Source organism: Oncorhynchus clarkii, chromosome 2 (genome assembly GCF_045791955.1).
Source record: "Oncorhynchus clarkii lewisi isolate Uvic-CL-2024 chromosome 2, UVic_Ocla_1.0, whole genome shotgun sequence".
Classification (NCBI taxonomy): Eukaryota; Metazoa; Chordata; class Actinopteri; order Salmoniformes; family Salmonidae; genus Oncorhynchus; species Oncorhynchus clarkii.
Window position 1 is genome coordinate 70,951,338 of NC_092148.1, and position 19,599 is coordinate 70,970,936.

Below are 19,599 nucleotides of genomic sequence, written 5' to 3' on the forward strand. Positions count from 1 at the left end.
CAACGGCCTCTTATTCATTGTGCGCATTCTCATCTGACCAAGTTGAAAACTGAATTGACCTAGGCCTTTCTAGGGAGTTTTTCCTAGCCACCGTGCTTCTACACCTGCATTGCTTGCTGTTTGGGTTTTTAGGCTGGGTTTCTGTACAGCACTTTGAGATATCAGCTGATGTACGAAGGGCTATATAAATAGATTTGATTTGATTGACCCCAGCTCTGATCACACACTCTCACTGAATCCAGCAATCATCAAACTAGTGTAGTTTGATTTTTAATGCACATGTCTGTTAAAGGACAATTCCACCACTTTTCAACCTAATTTTCATTATCTCCAGCATCAACATATGCAAAAACGGTGCATTTCTATGTTTTGTTGAAAAAAAAGATAAAGTTGAAAAGTTATGAGTTTTTTGGTGATTTGGGTAGCAAGAAAATCCACTCGCTTGGGCTAGAAACTCGATCCTACCCTGTGTTGTCACAGAGAATAATTTTCCCCCTTATCTTTTTAACCACATATCATAGAAACGTGCTGTTTTCACATATGTAGACAGTAGACACTGGTTTGGTGCTGGAGATTATGAATATGCGGTTGAAAAGTGGCAGAATTGCCCTTTAACCTTGTACAACCAACCGGAAATCTTGCTCACTTACATTCTGTTTCACTACGCAGATGGCGCCGCAGTAAAAAGTCTAGCAAAAAGAAAGTTAGACGCACAAATATCATACCCCTGCAAAATGCTAACCTTACTGTCATGGTGAGAGGTTAGCATGCCTTGGAGGTATAATATTTGTGCGTCTTAACTTTCATTATTCACGATTGATTCAGGACTGTCTGTAATCATGGCAGAATCAACATGAATGTAGAGGTGTTTAGGAACATATTCTATTCTTATTTACAATAAAAGGGACTAAAAAATGACAATATTTACCATTAATTTCTATTGGGCTCAAAAGTATCTAAAACAAACAGTAAATGCATCCAACACATTTGTAGAGTCACAAGCTTGATGTAATCATTGCGTGCTAGGAATATGGGACCAAATACTATACTTTGACTACATATAAGTGAATTTTGTCCCAATACTTTTGGTCCCCTAAAATGGGGGGACTATGTACAAAAAGTGCTGGAATTTCTAAACGGTTCACCCAATGTGAAAATTCTCTCTGGTTAAAGTGGACAGTCTGCACTTTAATATTGTAGTCATTGTATCATTTAAAATCCAAAGTGCTGGAGTACAGAGCCAAAACAACAAAAATTGTGTCACTGTCCCAAAACTTTTGGAGCTCACCATACATTTAAAGTGAAACTCCCAACACATAACATGGGCCCAACAGACAAAGCCATGGCCAGGAACATCCAAGATCCTTCAGTGTCTGCAGATCTGATGGAACCTGTTAGGTGTAAGGCTGCCGACAATGGGATTTTGTGTCTGAGAATTTCGGATGCTTTTTCAATGGGAGTCATCTGTTCCCGATGAATGACAACGGATGGTGATTCTCTGACAAAAAAGGCACAAATGGTCCGTCTTTTGGCAGACAAACTTGTCCGAAAATAGTTGACTTGAGTAGATCTACATCATAGGCTCTATACGATTTCATCTATGTTCAGGAGTATGAGTTTGGCCGTAGCCCGTTACAGGTAGAATATTAAGGAATGTTCTAAGAAGTGTTGTCAAACCAGGCACACCCCAGCCGGTGTTTCTCAATCCATTCCTGTGGGACTCTAAAGGGATGCACAGTTTGGTTTGAACCCAGCATTAGCCTTATTCAGCTCATATGGCTAGATGATCCTTTCTTAGTCGAATCAGGTGTGTTGGTGCTGGACTAAAGCAAAATAACATTTACCCTCCTGGGTGTGCCACAGGAATATATTGAGAAACTGCTATAACAAACAACAAAATATCACAGAAGACAACATGGCGTTAATATGGTTATAGATCCCTTTCTAACCCTGATTCTGTGGTTGCCAGTAACAGTAGGAATCATTCCACCAATTTGGTGCCTTTTGAGATGTGTAATTTGTGAAAAAAAACATTGATTTCACCAAATTGTAACATTCTGTCATAAAGAGGAAATGTTCAACTTAATGAATGACACGTTTTACCATCTCAATACTATATTAAGTACAAAATGGTTACCTGGAGGGAAATGGGGGAGGGTTACGCTTTTTTCAATTTCAGTCAAGGGGAGGGTTAAGTATTTTTTTAATATAGCTTAGGGGAAGGTCATGTCATTTGTAATTGATAAAATGTCAATATTTTTCAATGTTTTAGAATTAGTTGCTTATTAGGCTATACACTGTGTATACAAAACATTAGGAACACCTTCCCCCTTTTTCCCTCAGAACAGCCTCAATTCGTCGGGGCATAGTTTCTTTGACATTCAGACGCTGAGATACAACCTTCTATAGCAGAGGAGACCAAAATTAACTTTGCTTGGGAAGTCATCTAATTCTGTTACTATCAATTGATTAGGCTATTCACTTTCTGTACAATAGAATATGTTTTTTTATGGAAACACTTGTGACCGTCTCTCGTTGGGTTAAGCCACGGAAGAAGAGTAGCCAGAAGTTAAAGCTTAGATTTTTCTACATCGATAGGCCTACTTTGTCTGGGGTGGAAAGGTCAGCCTAACTTTTGAAAGTACCATGCTTAACGACGTCTACGATTAAATTATTTGCAAACAGGGACAGTTTGTTGCAAACAAGACATACTGATTTGGCATGGGAGAAATATGAAAATATGTACACATAGGCCTATGTCCGTTCTTGGCCTGTGATTTTGGTAATTTGTGTGGTATTAAAAAAGATTCTGCTAATATGTAATATGACATAGAATTGCACAAATGTTTATAAACTGCTATTTTTTTCTCTGACCTGCAAAAATGATGATATATTCATGCAATGCTTTTACTATAAAAAATATTTTTCCACCACTACTCTTGTCCACAGTGCTCTGTGAACCCACAACCTTCTGATATCAAAATTCCAGCGTTGCCATGTAATGCTTACAGGACAAAGAACAGTTTGTAAAACTCCATATATACAGTGCCTTCAGAAAGTATTCATAACCCTTGACTTATTTCACATTTTGTTGTGTTACAGCCTGAATTCAAAGTTAATTAAATATGTTTGTTTTTCTCATGCATCTTCACACAATACCCGATAATGACAGAGTGAAAACATGTTTTTAGACATTTTTCCAAATTTATTGAAAATTAAATACAAAAATATCTAATTTACATAAGTATTCACATCAATGAGTCAATACTTTGTAGAAGCACCATTGGCAGCGATTACAGCTGAGTGTTTCTAGGTAAGTCTCTAAGTGGCATTCCACACCTGGATTGTGCAATATTTGCCCATTATTCTTTTCAAAATTCTTCAGGCTCTGTCAAATATGTTGTTGATTATTGCTAGACTTCAGGTCTTGCCATAAATTTTCAAGTAGATTTAAGTCAAAACTGTAACTTGACCTAGAAACATTCACTGTCTTCTTGGTAAGCAACTCCAGCGTAGATTTGGCCGTGTGTTTTAGGTTATTGTCCTGCTGAAAGGTGAATTCCTCTCCCAGTGGAAAGCAGACTGAACCAGGTTTACCTATAGGATTTAGCCTGTTCTTAGCTCCATTCCATTTATTTTTTATCCTGAAGAACTCCACAGTCCTTAATGATTACACGCATACATGATGCAGCCACCACTATGCTTGAAAATATGGAGAGTAGGACTCAGTAATGTGTTATATTGGGATTGCCCCAAACATAACACTTTGTATTCAGGACAACAAGTGAATTGCTTTGCCACATTTTCTGCAGTATTACTTTAGTGCCTTGTTGCAAACAGGATGCATATTTTGGAATCTTTTTATTCTGCACAAGCTTCATTTTCCCACTGTCAATTAGGTTAGTATTGTGGAGTAAATAAAATGTTGATCCATCCTCAATTTTCTACTATCAAAGACAAACTCTAACTGTTTTACAGTCACCATTGGCCTCATGGTAAAATCCCTGAGCAGTTTCCTTCATCTCTGGCAACTGAGTTAGGAAGGAGGCCTGTATCTTTGTAGTGACTGGGTGTATTGATACACCACCCAAAGTGTAATTAATAACTTCATTCTCAAAGATATATATAATGTCTGCTTTTATTTTGTTTTACCCATCTACCAATAGGTGCCATTCTTTGCGAGGCATTGGGAAACCTCCCTGGTCTTTGTGCTTGAATCTGTGTTTGGAATTCACTGCTCGACTGAGGGACCTTACAGATAATTCTGTGTGGGGTACAGAGATTAGGTATTCATTCAAAAATCAAAGGGGTTGAATACTTATTGACTCAAGATATTTCTGCTTTCAATTTTTTATTAATTTGTAAAAACAATTACAAACACAATTCCACTTTGACATTAATGGAATATTGTTACAGCCAGTGACCAAAACATCTCTGTTTAATCCATTCTAAATTCAGGCTAACATAAAATGTGGAAAAGGTCAAGGGGTGTGAATACTTTATGAAGGCACTGTAAGGCTCTGGTCTGTCCAACATGTTCTCTGCTATCCACTTTGTTTTAATTATTATTTTTGGTATTATTATTATTTGGGCCATTATTTTTTTTCAGCGTTCAGGGAGGGTTTATGTCAAATATATTTTGCTGCAGTGAGGTCCGCTTTTCTCCATGTAACCGTTATTTTAAATAATGTTCACTCCCTAACTAGGGCTTTACAACGATGGTAAAAACTGAGATTTTGGGGAAAAGTGGGTTAAAATCTTCCTGGAAGTCACAGAGGGACATGTAAAAATGCTGAATTTTGGCACTTTAGCAAGTCTTTATTCAAATACAAAATTCTGATTTATTTAATTCTCTGTGGTCTATATTAAAGGGAACTTCATTGAATATAAGTCTTTAATTTCAGGCTTTTAAAATGTCTACTTAAAATATCAAAGGAACGCAAAAGGCACTCATTTTGTGGAACGACCCAGTAACAGTACAAGTCCTGTCCCTGAGTCACCAAGACCTCTTACACAACACAACACCCCGGAGGGCAGGCAATCCCTCCCTCCATACTCTCTGGATTGGGTCAGATTACCAGTTATGTAATTCACTTCCTTTCACACTGAGCCGTGTTCCAAACCATAGAAAATGTACACCTTCTCCCTTCTTTGAGGTAGTCACGGATCTGCATGTGATTGGATAAATGAATGCAGGGACATACTGTTGTATAATCAGTCATTCTGCTTTCCCCAATCCAACCCAGGCAGATATTTGAAAACTTCAGCAAAGTAGACATTTTATGGTTTGTGTGTTTCTTCATGGTCTCCAGGGGAAAACATATCCCTATCACACTTAAAAGAAACATATTCAATACCAATGTTCACATATAAACCCATTGGACCTAACGGTCCCAGTTATCAGAGAATAACACAGGCACATGCACAGACCAGTCTGGAGAGCAAGGGTTCGAGTCTGCTTACGAATTCTCTGAATTCTCAACCAACACTTGTCTCAAATATCACACGGCAGAAAAATTATTCCATGGAGCATCAATTCAGTCCCACACATATATTTGAAAAACAATGAAAAGTTTGTTAACAAAATGACAGTAAACAGCACAAAATGTCATTCAGTTACCAAACTTTGCATTTCCATTGTTCTTCGAGTAAATGTATTTTCGTAACATTTTCTGAAGAAACAGGAAAACGTTTCTGCACGCTCCCAGTCAGATGCAAATGTTTTTAATTATAGCTGAGCAATAACAAATCAGCTGTGGATCAGCTGTGGAATAGTCCCAGTCTTGACTTCAGTTCCCCTGGCAGAGACCATCATGGCTGCAACATTGCTTGATGCATCACTATGGCGAAATAAAGATTACATTTGGGAGCATCATAAAGTCAAATACATTGTCATTAGTGCCATTTCACTACTCTCTCACCTCCCCCTCGGTCTCTCTTGTAGTAGTCTTTACATTCTGTACTAGTGGGAGCAATCTCCCTTCACCCCCCTTCTTTCAGTCTCTGCTGAAGTAAAATAAACCAATCCATTTGTTATCTTCATCACAGTCCTTTTCAGTTCAGTTTCTCCTGCAGTGGATTACAATAATCTCCCATTCACCTCCCTTACAGACTCAGGTGCAGTCTTTAGACTGAGTAAATAAAATCAATCTCCATCTTTCTCCCTCCTCTCAGTCTCTCCGGTAGTGAAAGACATTGTAGCCAAGCTCCACCATGGCCCCGACCAGCATGGCCCAGAGGGGGACACACACCACACTAAGCCAGATGTCCGTCAGCCTCTCCAACCGGGCGCACAGCGTCAGACAGAAGCCCAGTTTCAGCAGCATTGCCACCAGGTACAACACCCTCTGCCGCAGGTTCTGCTGGTCGTCCCGTGGGTCATAGCCGGGCTTGCACCGACCCGCCATCTTCACCACCAGCATGAGGATGAGAATGGTGTCAAATGTCCATACAGGGAGGAAGATGAGGAACCAGTTCCAGTGGATCTTGGAGTCCAGTTTGAGGACCAGCATGATGAGGAATATGAGGGTGAAGGTCCATGACAGTAGGACTCTCTGGGCCAGAGACATTCTCATTTAAGTGAGGGGTGGCCGCCTGGAGGATGTACGTTAACCGTGACACTGGCAAGTTCTGGTCAAGCGTGAGATGAGCCTGAAGGTGGGACACACACACACAACTAGGATGAGAGACAATATTTGCTAAACATGCCGAATACACTGGATGTAGGTGTAGCTGGCGATGGTGGATCATCATCATGATCAAACTAGTTTGCCATTGATATGACAATTTCCACTTAGTCAATTAATGACAACAATATATTAGTTAGCGTATCTAGCTATAGTTCAGCAACTACCGGTAGCTAGCTAGTCGAATTTAGCCAAATCTAATCGAGCCGAATTGACATTTGAGACAGGCAGCCATTCTCCTTACCTGGATCAGAGGATTTGTCACCCCAAAAAATGTATCTGTAAAATCCATATCATGAATAATACTGTGTTTTTATTGGAAGTTGGTTACGAAGTGGCTACAGCATTTTCTAATGTTTAGGTTTATCTTCCGGGAGTAGTTTGTGGAAAATAAATTGGACCCTCCTATAAACCACTACGATGAAATATTCTCATGAGGTTTGTCAATCATACAAAACACCCCTCTGATTGAAGGAAAATAAAAACGTGGAACCGTAAAGTACATAAACGCTGTCCATACTTGGTTTAGTTCAGTCAATTAACTAAATGAAATATCGTCTACTATATCACAGATAAGCCATTATATTGTCCAGACACTCCATTGGCCACTCTAACGTTGAAAATAAATGTCTTCAAAAATGGAAGGAAGTCGGGGAGGCAAGATCAGGTGGGACCCTTCTAGCCAATGAGAGGGCAGATACGAGTGCGATAACAGGCACAACTTCGACATAAAGTATTTTCTCTCAAAATGTATACTTAAATCCGTACACTCGTAACAACCTAAGTATTGTGAAACTACACGAAACAAATAAACCATTACATTTTTTGTTTACCAAATTCGACACTCAATAACCTCCTTACAGAAACTCCTCGCTTAGTGAGCGAATAAAACGCCACCTGCTGGAGAATACAGATTTTGGGCCCAGTTACCCCTCGCCTCTGCCTCTGATTATATTGACAAAATAGATATGACCGCTCTAACAATGGAAATACATGTTGTACTCACAGATGGAAGGCAGGCGGTAGGAGGCGAGATCAGGTGGGACCATTCTAACCAATGAGAGGGCAGATACGTGTGTGAGCAACACGCCATAGAGATAGTTAGGCCTCAATCTTTGTGTCTGTGCCATTATAAACTGGGTGGTTCGAACCCTGTATGGCCGTGGTAAGGCAAAATATTTATTTTTACTGCTCTAGTTGCGTCGTGCATAAGAACAGCCCTTAGCCGTGGTATATTGGCCATATACCACACCCGGGCCTTATTGCCTAATTGTAGCATCTGTGACAGCGCCTTCTAGGCCATCTCCATTTTTTATAGTTTTACATTTAAACATCCAGTCAAATATCTGTCTCATTGTTCTATCTGTGGTAGTAGAAGTAGTATTAGTGTGTCACTAGGTAACGATGTAAATTATAACACTTTTTATGAACGTACTGGCCGTGTGTACGTTTGTTTACCATATCATGGGCAGGAGGATCTAACAATGAGAATTCCAAATCACCTGTTGTATTAACCTCCGTCACGTTGTTGCCATTGTTAATAAAGCAATTGTTCACGAGAGGGCGTGCTAAACAAAACAAAAATTGCACGACTTTGCTGCGGTCAGATGAACGCCCTCTCGTGTACAACTGTTTTAAAACCTCTTAAGGATCCAACCCTTTTTCACCTTTAGCCTAAAATGACATACCCAAATCTAACTGCATATAGCTCAGTACCTTAAGCAAGGATATGCATATTTTTGATACAATTTGAAAGGAAACAGTGAAGTTTGTGGAAATGTGAAATGAATAACAATGGCAACGACACCATCGAGTGATTGCTTACAATTGCTTTTCTACAACTGGTTCACATTTAAATAAAACATGTTATTTTGATAAATAGGCTACTATTTCAGTCGTTGTCTTCTTGTTCTATATCTATGGACGCCACCCAGTTGTTCATTCTAAATGTTCCGCAACGCACTTATCGCTTGCTAGCCAGCCAACTAAAGCTAACACAGTCAATTCAAACCTTGCACCTAGAATACCAGCAAAGTAGCTGCATTTAATTTCGTTTGAACTGTTTTTCTATTGGCATTCTTTTGCACATATCCATTAAAATGATGTTGATTCATTTTGACTGGCTGAGAAAAGATGTCCTTCTAGTCCTGATACATAAATTCGAAATAGGACAGTGGAGATCGAATTTCAATATTGAAACAATGCTGCAAATGTTGAGAGACAGACATCAATGTTTGTACAAACCCCGGTTGTTACAAACCAAATGTTAGGCTAGAAGCAAGGGGAAATAATGTCTAGATGCTTTTTACAGTGGAGATCAAGTTAATGAATTTGGCTGGGCTGAAGGGTCACTGGTTGCGCAGGGAATTCTCAGATGGAACGGAAAACAAGATGCCCATTTTTGCGTCATAGGATTACCGCTAAACGTTTTTTAGTATGGTTTAGAATATGTCTCAACCAATCACAATGCTTGTTTTGACCAACCCTTTGCAGAACAACGTTCTTCAGCCGCCACAGCCACATTGATGCTCGAAGGTAGAACGGGGCTAGTGACTGTTTCATCGAAAGTATACTATAGGGGCTTGGGAATAGAATTACATTGCTAAAGTAGGCACATATTTTGTAGGAAACAACTTTGCCATCATCGTATTGTCAAATGTACTTTAGACAGATCGCAATGTTGTCATTAGCTAGCAAAGCTTGTGAAAAATAGATAGTAATGCTAATGTTAGCTTGTTAAAATCTGGAGGTCTCCCCTCAATCGTAGTTGGGTAGCTAACATACTGCATCTAAAGTCAATCTGGCGAGAAAAGGTTTCCTCCTACCAATTATTTGCCTTCTTTAGAAATTACATGTTTTCAAGCCACAGTAATGCACTTTAGAAAAAAATCTTCACCAGCGCCCAATGTGGATGCATTGAGTAGAATACTCAGTTGGTCATTAGTCCTAAACATTAGTCCTAAACCTAAATCAATAAAACGTCACAATAAGGTGCTGAGCGCTAGATTCGCCTGCTGATGGGCAATGAGATCCCCAGCTCAGCTAAAAGCATTGACAAATTGGTGCCGTTTTCAAGGTATTGTTAAATAAATGTTAACTACGATCAACAAAAATACAAACGCAACATGTAAAGTTTTGGTCCCATATTTCATGAGCTGAAATTAAAGATCCCTGTAATGTTCAAATGTTGAGCACAAATGTGTTTACGTCCCTGTTAGTGAGCATTTCTCCTTTGCCAGGTTAATCCATCCCCTTTACAGGTGTAGCATATCAAGAAGCGGATTAATATATTGATAAATGTAATCTTGTCCGAAAGAGATTTACAAGGTTATCAAAACGTCACGCCAGGGTAAACCTACACATAACACAGCCCGTTAAGAGGCATGGAAAATATGTTTCCTGCACAATTTTTCCCCACATAAAGCTCTTTTGTGGAATAAGTCATTGTTCTACCCCAGCTCGCATGAGAGGAATATTGACTTTGTTCTTGATATTTTCGACAACAAGGGTAATATTCTCACATATGAACAATTTATAACATTGAAAGAGTTTCCAATACCTTTCAGAGAGTTTATTTCTGTGATCAAAGCCGTTCCCAGTGGTCTAACTACACTTATGAAAAGTAATCTTAATTTTGGAAATGATCACAAAGTTTATCCAGAACTCAGATTGGAAGGTGTGGGTTTACTTGAGAAATATTGTTGTAATAAATATACAAGACAAATTCTTCATTCACAAAACCAACTTACACCGAGAGGAAAGTTTTTCTGGAACATGCTTATTCCTGACATTGTCTGAAAAAAATGCATGGTTAAGACCTTACAAATACTGTATACCAAACAAAGTTAAGGAAGTGCACTTCAGCATTTTACATAAGATATATGTAATTCTATGATTTCCAAATTTGTGGCTATTGATGATATCTGTGTTTTCTGTGAAAAAGAAGGTGAGAATCTGTCTCACTTGTTCTTTGAATGTAAATTTGTGTCAGCATTTTGGGAAAACGTTGCAAAGTACTTATTTACTATTATGAACACTGCCTATAATTTCAACATAAAATATATAATATGTTACTATTGCAATGATAACAAAAACACTGAAATGATTGTTAATTGTTTAAATTCTTGTTGCCAAATACTTTATACACAAACAAAAATTCCAAAATTCTAAACCAAAATTACACATTTTTCTGATTGAATTTAATTATCTTATTAAAACACTAACCCTAGTGAATAACAACAAGAATAGCATCTTCATGAATCATTATAATAAGATATTTTCAGAGTGAATATAATTGCACTTAAATTGTTTCTTTTTTTAATTTTAATTTTAATTAATATTTTTTGTATGTTTGAGCATTGTTAATACCTGCGTTTGGTTTGCTAGACATGTTTGATGTAGCAATGTAAGTTGATTTTTGTATTATGAATTAAATACATTTCTAATAAAAAAAAACACAGCCTTTTAAGTGTTAGGATTTATGGGTAATTATGACCCCTCCTCTTAAACGAAATGACGGCTTGCCTCTTATACAACCATCGTTCCCTTATGCCATAGTTTGTACATCTCAATTGTTATATTGCTTAAATAGGTCTCTCATTAGTATCTTAGTCATAATTTTAGGCAATGTTGGAATGATGCATTTCATTGTTTTGCTTACTTTGTGTATTATAATTAGCTCATGTGCTTTTCTTCACCAGGAGGGGACACTATATAATGTTTTTGGGTCTGTAACCATGTTTGCCAGTGACAGTCCCTTCCCATTCAAATACTGTATTCTCTTTCAACAAGAAGTTTAGTAATAGACCCATGTAATTTCGGTTGATATAGCCAGGGTTGTTTTGTTTGCGCAATGTGCTGTCTGTGCGTTGGTATATGGTCTATTAAAGGGGATCCTCGTGATTGTATTTTCCTTTATTTTTAGAGCACCTAATAAAATACTTCAAATGGTAGGCTAACCGCATCTCTCTCTCTCTCTCATTGTCTTTGTCTCTGTGTGGTGGCTTAGAGCATAGTCAGAACTACAGAGAGCATAGTCAGAACTACAAATGTTTGATTATTCCATGCAAAACAATTGCGCATATTTAGCTCTATCATCAGAGTAATTCAGCAAGTAACTTCATGCTTTCCGTGATCAGTAAACATCAATTGATCATGTAATTTCAGATATGTATGGTATAGCCTCACGATATCGCTCAATATTGGCCACCGCCATTAATAGGATATTTGAGTGATATAAAATAAAAGTGAGCTATACCGGAGTATGTATAGTGTATAGTCCTTTTTGGCCTCTGCCTGTCAAGCAGGAGAAGGATGAAATTTGCAGATGTAGGCAACTGTTAGCTGATAATGTTTACTTTGCAAACTCGAAAACTACTGGTTGAAACTTTGTACAGTTGGCTAAACATAGTGGTGAGTAGACCTAATGTACTTTTTTTCTCCAACCAATGTAGGCCTACCTAGCAAAGTTAACTAACATTATCCCCTTTTCAACATGTTTTTTTTAAGAGCGTATTTTATCACAATTGCTGCTGACAGACATGATAGGCTACATTGATTGATTTACCACGTTGAATTGGCTAGCTAACATATCACCTCAATATGGCTAGTTAACGAGCTAACTTTAAGGAGAAACTAGATGGCTATATACAAATATTGTTTAAGTTTCTTGCCATCTATAGTGGGGATGACAGTAGTCCGACTGACAACTTTACCAGGACGAGGATTTGCCGACGTCAAGCTCTTTTCAAAAGCCTAATCTCTGGTAAAGCAAGCTAAATGTGGATAGGCCCTCTAGTATCTGAAATGACATGATCAATTGTTTACTGATCATGAAAAGCATGCAGTTATTTGGTGCATAACTCTGATGGAGCTAAATGTGGAATAATCGGAAATGTGGTGTTCTGACTGCTCTTCAAGAGGTGATATTAAACCCAAATAGTTCTAACATTTATTTCATAATCCCTAGAAAACGGCATGCAGTTGTCAATGGTTTTAGCAGAGATGGTGGTCTCCTTACCCCCCAGCAGCCAAATCTAAGGCACAGCACTGTATTGTGAAGTTTTGTTGATAACGACCTATAACGGGTTATATCCATGATGAGTACTCTATCTCTATGACAACTCAGATAAAGTCGGTTTTTTCAAAGTTGCTTAAATGCCAGGTGTGTCCACTTAGTGTATTAGTAACAATCTAACCATTATGAAACTTCCTCACGTAGCAATTACATTTGTTTTTGACAGTCTTTGACCACCATACAAAAATTCATTACTTCGTGGGTTTATTTTCATGGACAGATATATATTTTTTTGCCCTGTGGAACCTCTCGCTTTGCCTCTTCCTCTCAGATTAAATTAAGCCAATGGACTAAATAAAATTTTATTTTAGAAGGCAATGAAAATCTGTATTTAGCCACTGAAATTTTTATTAAAATCTGATATCACAAATTAATGATAATTTACAATCACGGATAAAAACTTCTAATTACAGATAAAAAAAAAAAAAAGCAAAGTATACAAAAACGGTTGAGGTAAAACATCATAAAAATAGCTTCAGTTAAAAAGGCCTTATTGAAGTCACAAGTTAAGTTAAAAAGCTTACTTCACAATATCTAGCTGTCCTAAAAAACAAAAATGTATTTACAGTTGAAGTGCCGCACAACACAGTGAATGATACAACATTCAATATCATTAAACCCTCATTTTCTCTTCCTATGTAAACAGTAAACAAACAATGAAATGTAATTATTAAGTAAATCATAACATGACTGCTTTATGACCTTTGAAAAGAGGATGATAGACTGGTCCCAGATGTATTTTAGCCATCTCCTCTGACTATCATTTTCACTCCATACATGTTTGGCATGACAGTGAAAAAACACAGAGGGGAGAGGGAACATACAGATGGGACAAGCCAGGTTAATACATACTGGACTACGCAGGTTCTTAGAATGAGGAGCAAGATGTGACCAAATCATATTCACATACTCTATTTACTCCAAAAGACTTTCGGGTAACTGCAGTTCTCCCAAGCTTTGTAGAAAACCCAGACACAATCAAAGGGCCCACATCCAAATGCCCACAGGTTATGGCATCATAGTGGTGAGAGTTAAGTTTCAAAACACACAAAACACATCCCAAAAAATGCAGACATTATCAGATCGAATCAAATGCTTAGAAAAGTTAGTTTTTTCTTCTCCAAGGAAATGCTGACTAAATAGAGGTATCTTGTGGAGAGGAGTATGGAGTGCACTTAGCCACAAAATCCTTATAAGGATGAGGTTGCCTCTAGCCTAAAGACTTCCCTCCAATGTCTAAGCTAAGATATTTGGGGAGGACAAGCTGATCCTACACGTGTGCCTAAGGCGCACCTTCTACCCATGATTCCCTCTCTACACAGTGCTTTGCCTGCTCTCCCGACCATATCCCACTGACTCCGAGCAGCAGGGTGGGAATTCTATGAATATCCCATCTAAATCTGTGTCCAGGGACTCCAGCACCTGTCCAATGATGGTCTCTGGGCTGGAAGATCCACTGGGGGGAGAGGAGGGGGCACCATTGACCATGTCTGTGAGGGTCATTGTTACCTCCGTCCTGTAGAGGGGTCCTGGGGAGTGGAGAGGGGGGATTAAGGGGGAGAGGAGAGGAGACTCCATAGTTCCTGCCAGAGGGAAGGTTGTCAGTTAGGATCAATCAGTCTGGCAAGAGTATTTTTCTTATTTTTCATATTATGGCAACTTTTCCACCCTGCGCCTCTGGAAGTTTACAGTTTGTAGTGTATGCATAGCCTAACCTAGTAAGGACCTAGTGAGGAGGACTGAGGCCCTACCTGTGGACTGTGGAACCACACAGAGCCTGTTAGCAGAGGCGCTGGAAGTGGATGGGTCAATTCCAGAGGCAATGTCGGTGTAGGCCAGGCCTTGTTCCTCTAGGCAGGAGATGATCTCACAGGCAGAGTGGCGTCGGATGCCCCCGCTGCCCACCGAGCTGGCATCAGGGTCGTACTCTGCCACGGGCGTCAGGAGGAGAGGGATGTTGTAACTCTTAGAACGAACCACAGGGTTCTTAGATGGCTGGTCTACAGGCTGCTTAGGCCAGCACCACTGGAAACGATTCTCTGTGGAAGGGACAGAGTGTGTAAGAGAAGGACAGTAAAGGAGAGGGAAAACGTAGTGGAAGAACAGTGAACAGGGCAGTATATGTATCTTACCAAGCACACAGGAGCAATGTGCCACGCTGCCGTCTCCAGAGTAGAGGCCGTGGGTGCCCAGGTAAGGAGAGACCACCCTCTGGACCAGAGATTCCAGACGCAGGTAGTCCTCACTCACACCCCGCGACTCATGGACACCCTACAGAGAGAGAGAGAAGACAGGTCAGAGCGTGTGTGTGAGTGAGGGACATAAAGAGACAGAGAAAAGGAGAGAGAAAGACAGAGAGAGAGGTGTTCTGTACATACCTGCAGCATAAGCAGCATTTGCGTGACGGAGGGGGGAATGCGGGCGCGAGGCCGAGACAGAGCATCCTCCAGCTTCACACTCAGAACTATGGTGTTCCTGAAATGGAGCAGAGCCAGCTGTCTCACACTGGGCTCCTTACCCTGCAGAAAGAAAGTAGAGAAGAAGGGGAGAGGTAGAAAGAGGAATGGAGTGAAGGGTGAGGCAAGGGGGATGTAGGGTTATGAAAACGCAGCTTTAATTCCCTTAGAGAATGTTCTTCTTTATTGTCTGCTGAGAGAGAATCAGAGAGCGAGAGAGAGAGAGAGAACAGGTTCGAGGAGAGTCAGGACAGAGAGAGATAGTGAGAGAGAGATGAGGAAGGAGAGTGATACCTGTACTGGGTGAAATATGGCCTGTAGCATGTTGAGAACATCACAGAAGAAAAAGTCCCATGTCTCTGCCAGAGAGTCCAGTAACTTCTGACCTGAACACCAAAGGAGGAGCAAACCAACTGCTGTTAGTACTAAAATAATCTCACAAAGCACAGCAGTTTGGGACCTATGGTCTCAGTTGACTTTGGTGCGTTAAGCACAGAACATCACAGACCCTGACAAAGGTAACCCTGACAAAGGTAACCCTGACAGAGGTAACCCTGACAAAGGTAACCCTGACAGGGGTAACCCTGACAGAGGTAACCCTGACAGAGGTAACCCTGACAGAGGTAACCCTGACAGAGGTAACCCTGACAGAGGTAACCCTGACAAAGGTAACCCTGACAGAGGTAACCCTGACAAAGGTAACCCTGACAAAGGTAACCCTGACAGAGGTAACCCTGACAAAGGTAACCCTGACAGAGGTAACCCTGACAGAGGTAACCCTGACAGAGGTAACCCTGAGAAAGGTAACCCTGACAGAGGTAACCCTGACAAAGGTAACCCTGACAAAGGTAACCCTGACAGAGGTAACCCTGACAGAGGTAACCCTGACAAAGGTAACCCTGACAAAGGTAACCCTGACAAAGGTAACCCTGACAAAGGTAACCCTGACAAAGGTAACCCTGACAAAGGTAACCCTGACAGAGGTAACCCTGACAGAGGTAACCCTGACAAAGGTAACCCTGACAGAGGTAACCCTGACAAAGGTAACCCTGACAGAATTAACCCTGACAGAGGTAACCCTGACAAAGGTAACCCTGACAAAGGTAACCCTGACAGAGGTAACCCTGACAAAGGTAACCCTGACAGAGGTAACCCTGACAAAGGTAACCCTGACAAAGGTAACCCTGACAGAGGTAACCCTGACAGAGGTAACCCTGACAGAGGTAACCCTGACAAAGGTAACCCTGACAAAGGTAACCCTGACAAAGGTAACCCTGACAGAGGTAACCCTGACAAAGGTAACCCTGACAAAGGTAACCCTGACAGAGGTAACCCTGACAAAGGTAACCCTGACAGAGGTAACCCTGACAGAGGTAACCATGACAGAGGTAACCCTGACAAAGGTAACCCTGACAAAGGTAACCCTGACAAAGGTAACCCTGACAAAGGTAACCCTGACAGAGGTAACCCTGACAGAGGTAACCCTGACAAAGGTAACCCTGACAAAGGTAACCCTGACAAAGGTAACCCTGACAAAGGTAACCCTGACAGAGGTAACCCTGACAGAGGTAACCCTGACAGAGGTAACCCTGACAGAGGTAACCCTGACAGAGGTAACCCTGACAGAGGTAACCCTGACAGAGGTAACCCTGACAGAGGTAACCCTGACAAAGGTAACCCTGACAAAGGTAACCCTGACAAAGGTAACCCTGACAAAGGTAACCCTGACAGAGGTAACCCTGACAGAGGTAACCCTGACAAAGGTAACCCTGACAAAGGTAACCCTGACAAAGGTAACCCTGACAAAGGTAACCCTGACAGAGGTAACCCTGACAGAGGTAACCCTGACAAAGGTAACCCTGACAAAGGTAACCCTGACAAAGGTAACCCTGACAGAGGTAACCCTGACAAAGGTAACCCTGACAAAGGTAACCCTGACAGAGGTAACCCTGACAAAGGTAACCCTGACAAAGGTAATGTAAGCTTCAGTTCAATTATTTTTATTTGGAGCATTGACGGCTCTCGCTACTGTCACTGTTAACACATCTACTACAATTCTATGAAAAGTAGAAATACCTTCGTAGAATCTTATTTTGTCCCGGAGAATGACCATGCCCTTTGTCAGCAACTGGTTCTGAGTGAGAGGTTTCATAAAACAAGCGTTGGTAAAAATGTATATTATGGCCCAATCAGAAACAATCTATCCATGATATTATTTCACCATTTAGCAGTAACATCACCTACCTGAAGGTATTCTGTGAAAAACGACCCCAGCTCTGTTTTCAATAGGTGCCTGAGGAAACAAGTCAAGAGTCAAGAGTGTTAACACACATGAACAGAGCCTACATTTGTCTTGTGCAATACACTGATAACACAAAACAGGTAAATGCTTCAAAGCCATCTATGTGAAATTAGATACTATATTATTGTGTAGGTATATATACACAACATTACCAAAAGTATATGGACACCAGCTCATCGAACATCTCACTTGTATTTGTATTTATTATGCCAAGGCAGCAGCTACTCTTCCTGCGGTCCAGAAACATTTAGCCAGTTATACAATTTTAAAAACTTGACAATACATTCACAGATTTCACAACACACTGTGTGCCCTCAGGCCCCTACTCCACCACTACCACATAGCTACAATACAAAATCTATGTGTACGTGTGTGTGTATGCATGTGCCTATGTTGGCTTCACAATCCCCGCTGTTCCATAAGGTGTATTTTTATCTCTTTTTTAAAATCAAATTTGACTGATTGTGTCAGTTACTTGATGTGGAATAGAGTTCCATGTAATCATGACTCTTATGTAGTACTGTGTGCCTCACATAGTCTGTTCTGGACTTGGGGACTGTGAAGAGACCTCTTGTGGCATGTCTTGTGGGGTATGCATGGGTGTTCGAGCTGTGTGCCAGTAGTTTAGACAGACAGCTCGGTGCATTCAACATGTCAATCAATACCTCTCATAAATACAAGGAGTGATGAAGTCAATCTCTCCTCCACTTTGAGCCAGGACAGATTGACATGCATATTATTCATATTAGCGCTCTGTGTATATCCAAGGGACAGCCGTGCTGCCCTGTTCTGAGCCAATTGCAATTGCAAGTCCCTATTTGTGACACTTGACCACACAACTGAACAGCAGTTCAGGTGTGATAAAACTAGGGCCTGTAGGACCTGCCTTGTTGATTATGCTGTTAAGAAGGTAGAGCAGTGCTTTATTATGGACAGACTTCTCCTCATCTTAGCTACTGTTGTGTCAATAATGACGCGCCCACCTCAGAGAAAGACACAGCTTAATGTGAGCTCTCACATCTTTCAACATATTATTTTACAAAAGGATAGATTTGGAGTTAGATAAACTTGGATTTTTCGGCAGGTACAAATGCAGGATGCTACTCTCCACAGCATGGCCTTCACTCCAGATCAAAACTCCAAACCTACGACATAATTTTGACCAAAATTAACCGGAGAGATTACTGCTTCCAAGGTTTTCTTTTTCTAACCTATACAGAAGGTGCTCTAGCCAACAAATAGCAGAAACCCGAGGACACCATTCCAACCTGGAACTGAGCCAGATACACATTCAAATAGCACTAAGGTGTGAAGTAAAAGGTCTTTGGTCCCAACAAGTGTCAGGGGTCTTTGAAGCGTCCTCTGAAGCCCCCTTCTGCTGTTCAAAGACCATTCACTGGCATTTTTTACAAGCAAACTGCCTCCATAAATAAAAGCTTCTCCCATTGCCTGCTGCACCGCTGCTTGGATTCCCCCTGGCGATCTGTTCACTGTCTGCCCTGTCCTGTCTCTGTCTCCCCCTGTGTGGTACAGGTACCTCCACCACACTCACCCCTCTCTCCCTGTCCTGTCTCTGTCTCCCCCTGTCTGGTACAGGTACCTCCACCACACTCACCCCTCTCTCCCTGGCCTGTCTCTGTCTCCCCCTGTCTGGTACAGGTACCTCCACCACACTCACCCCTCTCTCCCTGTCCTGTCTCTGTCTCCCCCTGTCTGGTACAGGTACCTCCACCACACTCACCCCTCTCTCCCTGGCCTGTCTCTGTCTCCCCCTGTCTGGTACAGGTACCTCCACCACACTCACCCCTCTCTCCCTGGCCTGTCTCTGTCTCCCCCTGTGTGGTACAGGTACCTCCACCACACTCACCCCTCTCTCCCTGGCCTGTCTCTGTCTCCCCCTGTCTGGTACAGGTACCTCCACCACACTCACCCCTCTCTCCCTGGCCTGTCTCTGTCTCCCCCTGTGTGGTACAGGTACCTCCACCACACTCACCCCTCTCTCCCTGGCCTGTCTCTGTCTCCCCCTGTCTGGTACAGGTACCTCCACCACACTCACCCCTCTCTCCCTGGTTGTCTCCC

At 41.1% G+C, this 19,599-nt stretch overlaps 1 protein-coding gene and 1 pseudogene across 2 annotated transcripts; both read right to left on the reverse strand.

The window, feature by feature from the left end:
* Positions 1-4,276: 4,276 nt before the first annotated feature.
* Positions 4,277-7,656, reverse strand: LOC139373171 (transmembrane protein 60-like). 2 transcript variants are annotated; one of them, XM_071113347.1, is made up of 2 exons: positions 6,931-7,656; positions 4,277-6,651 (listed from the first exon to the last, which is right to left on the reverse strand). In XM_071113347.1, the coding sequence occupies exon 2, from the start codon at positions 6,573-6,575 to the stop codon at positions 6,171-6,173; it is 405 nt and encodes a 134-aa protein (XP_070969448.1). In that variant the 5' UTR covers positions 6,576-6,651; positions 6,931-7,656; the 3' UTR covers positions 4,277-6,170. The 2 variants fall into 2 exon arrangements, with proteins under 2 accessions (XP_070969448.1, XP_070969439.1); XM_071113338.1 differs by having other exon boundaries at positions 4,604-6,630; positions 6,931-7,288.
* A 5,449-nt stretch (positions 7,657-13,105) lies between these two features.
* The window catches only part of LOC139373144 (proline-rich protein 5-like), a 57,207-nt pseudogene continuing 50,713 nt past the window's right edge, over positions 13,106-19,599 (reverse strand).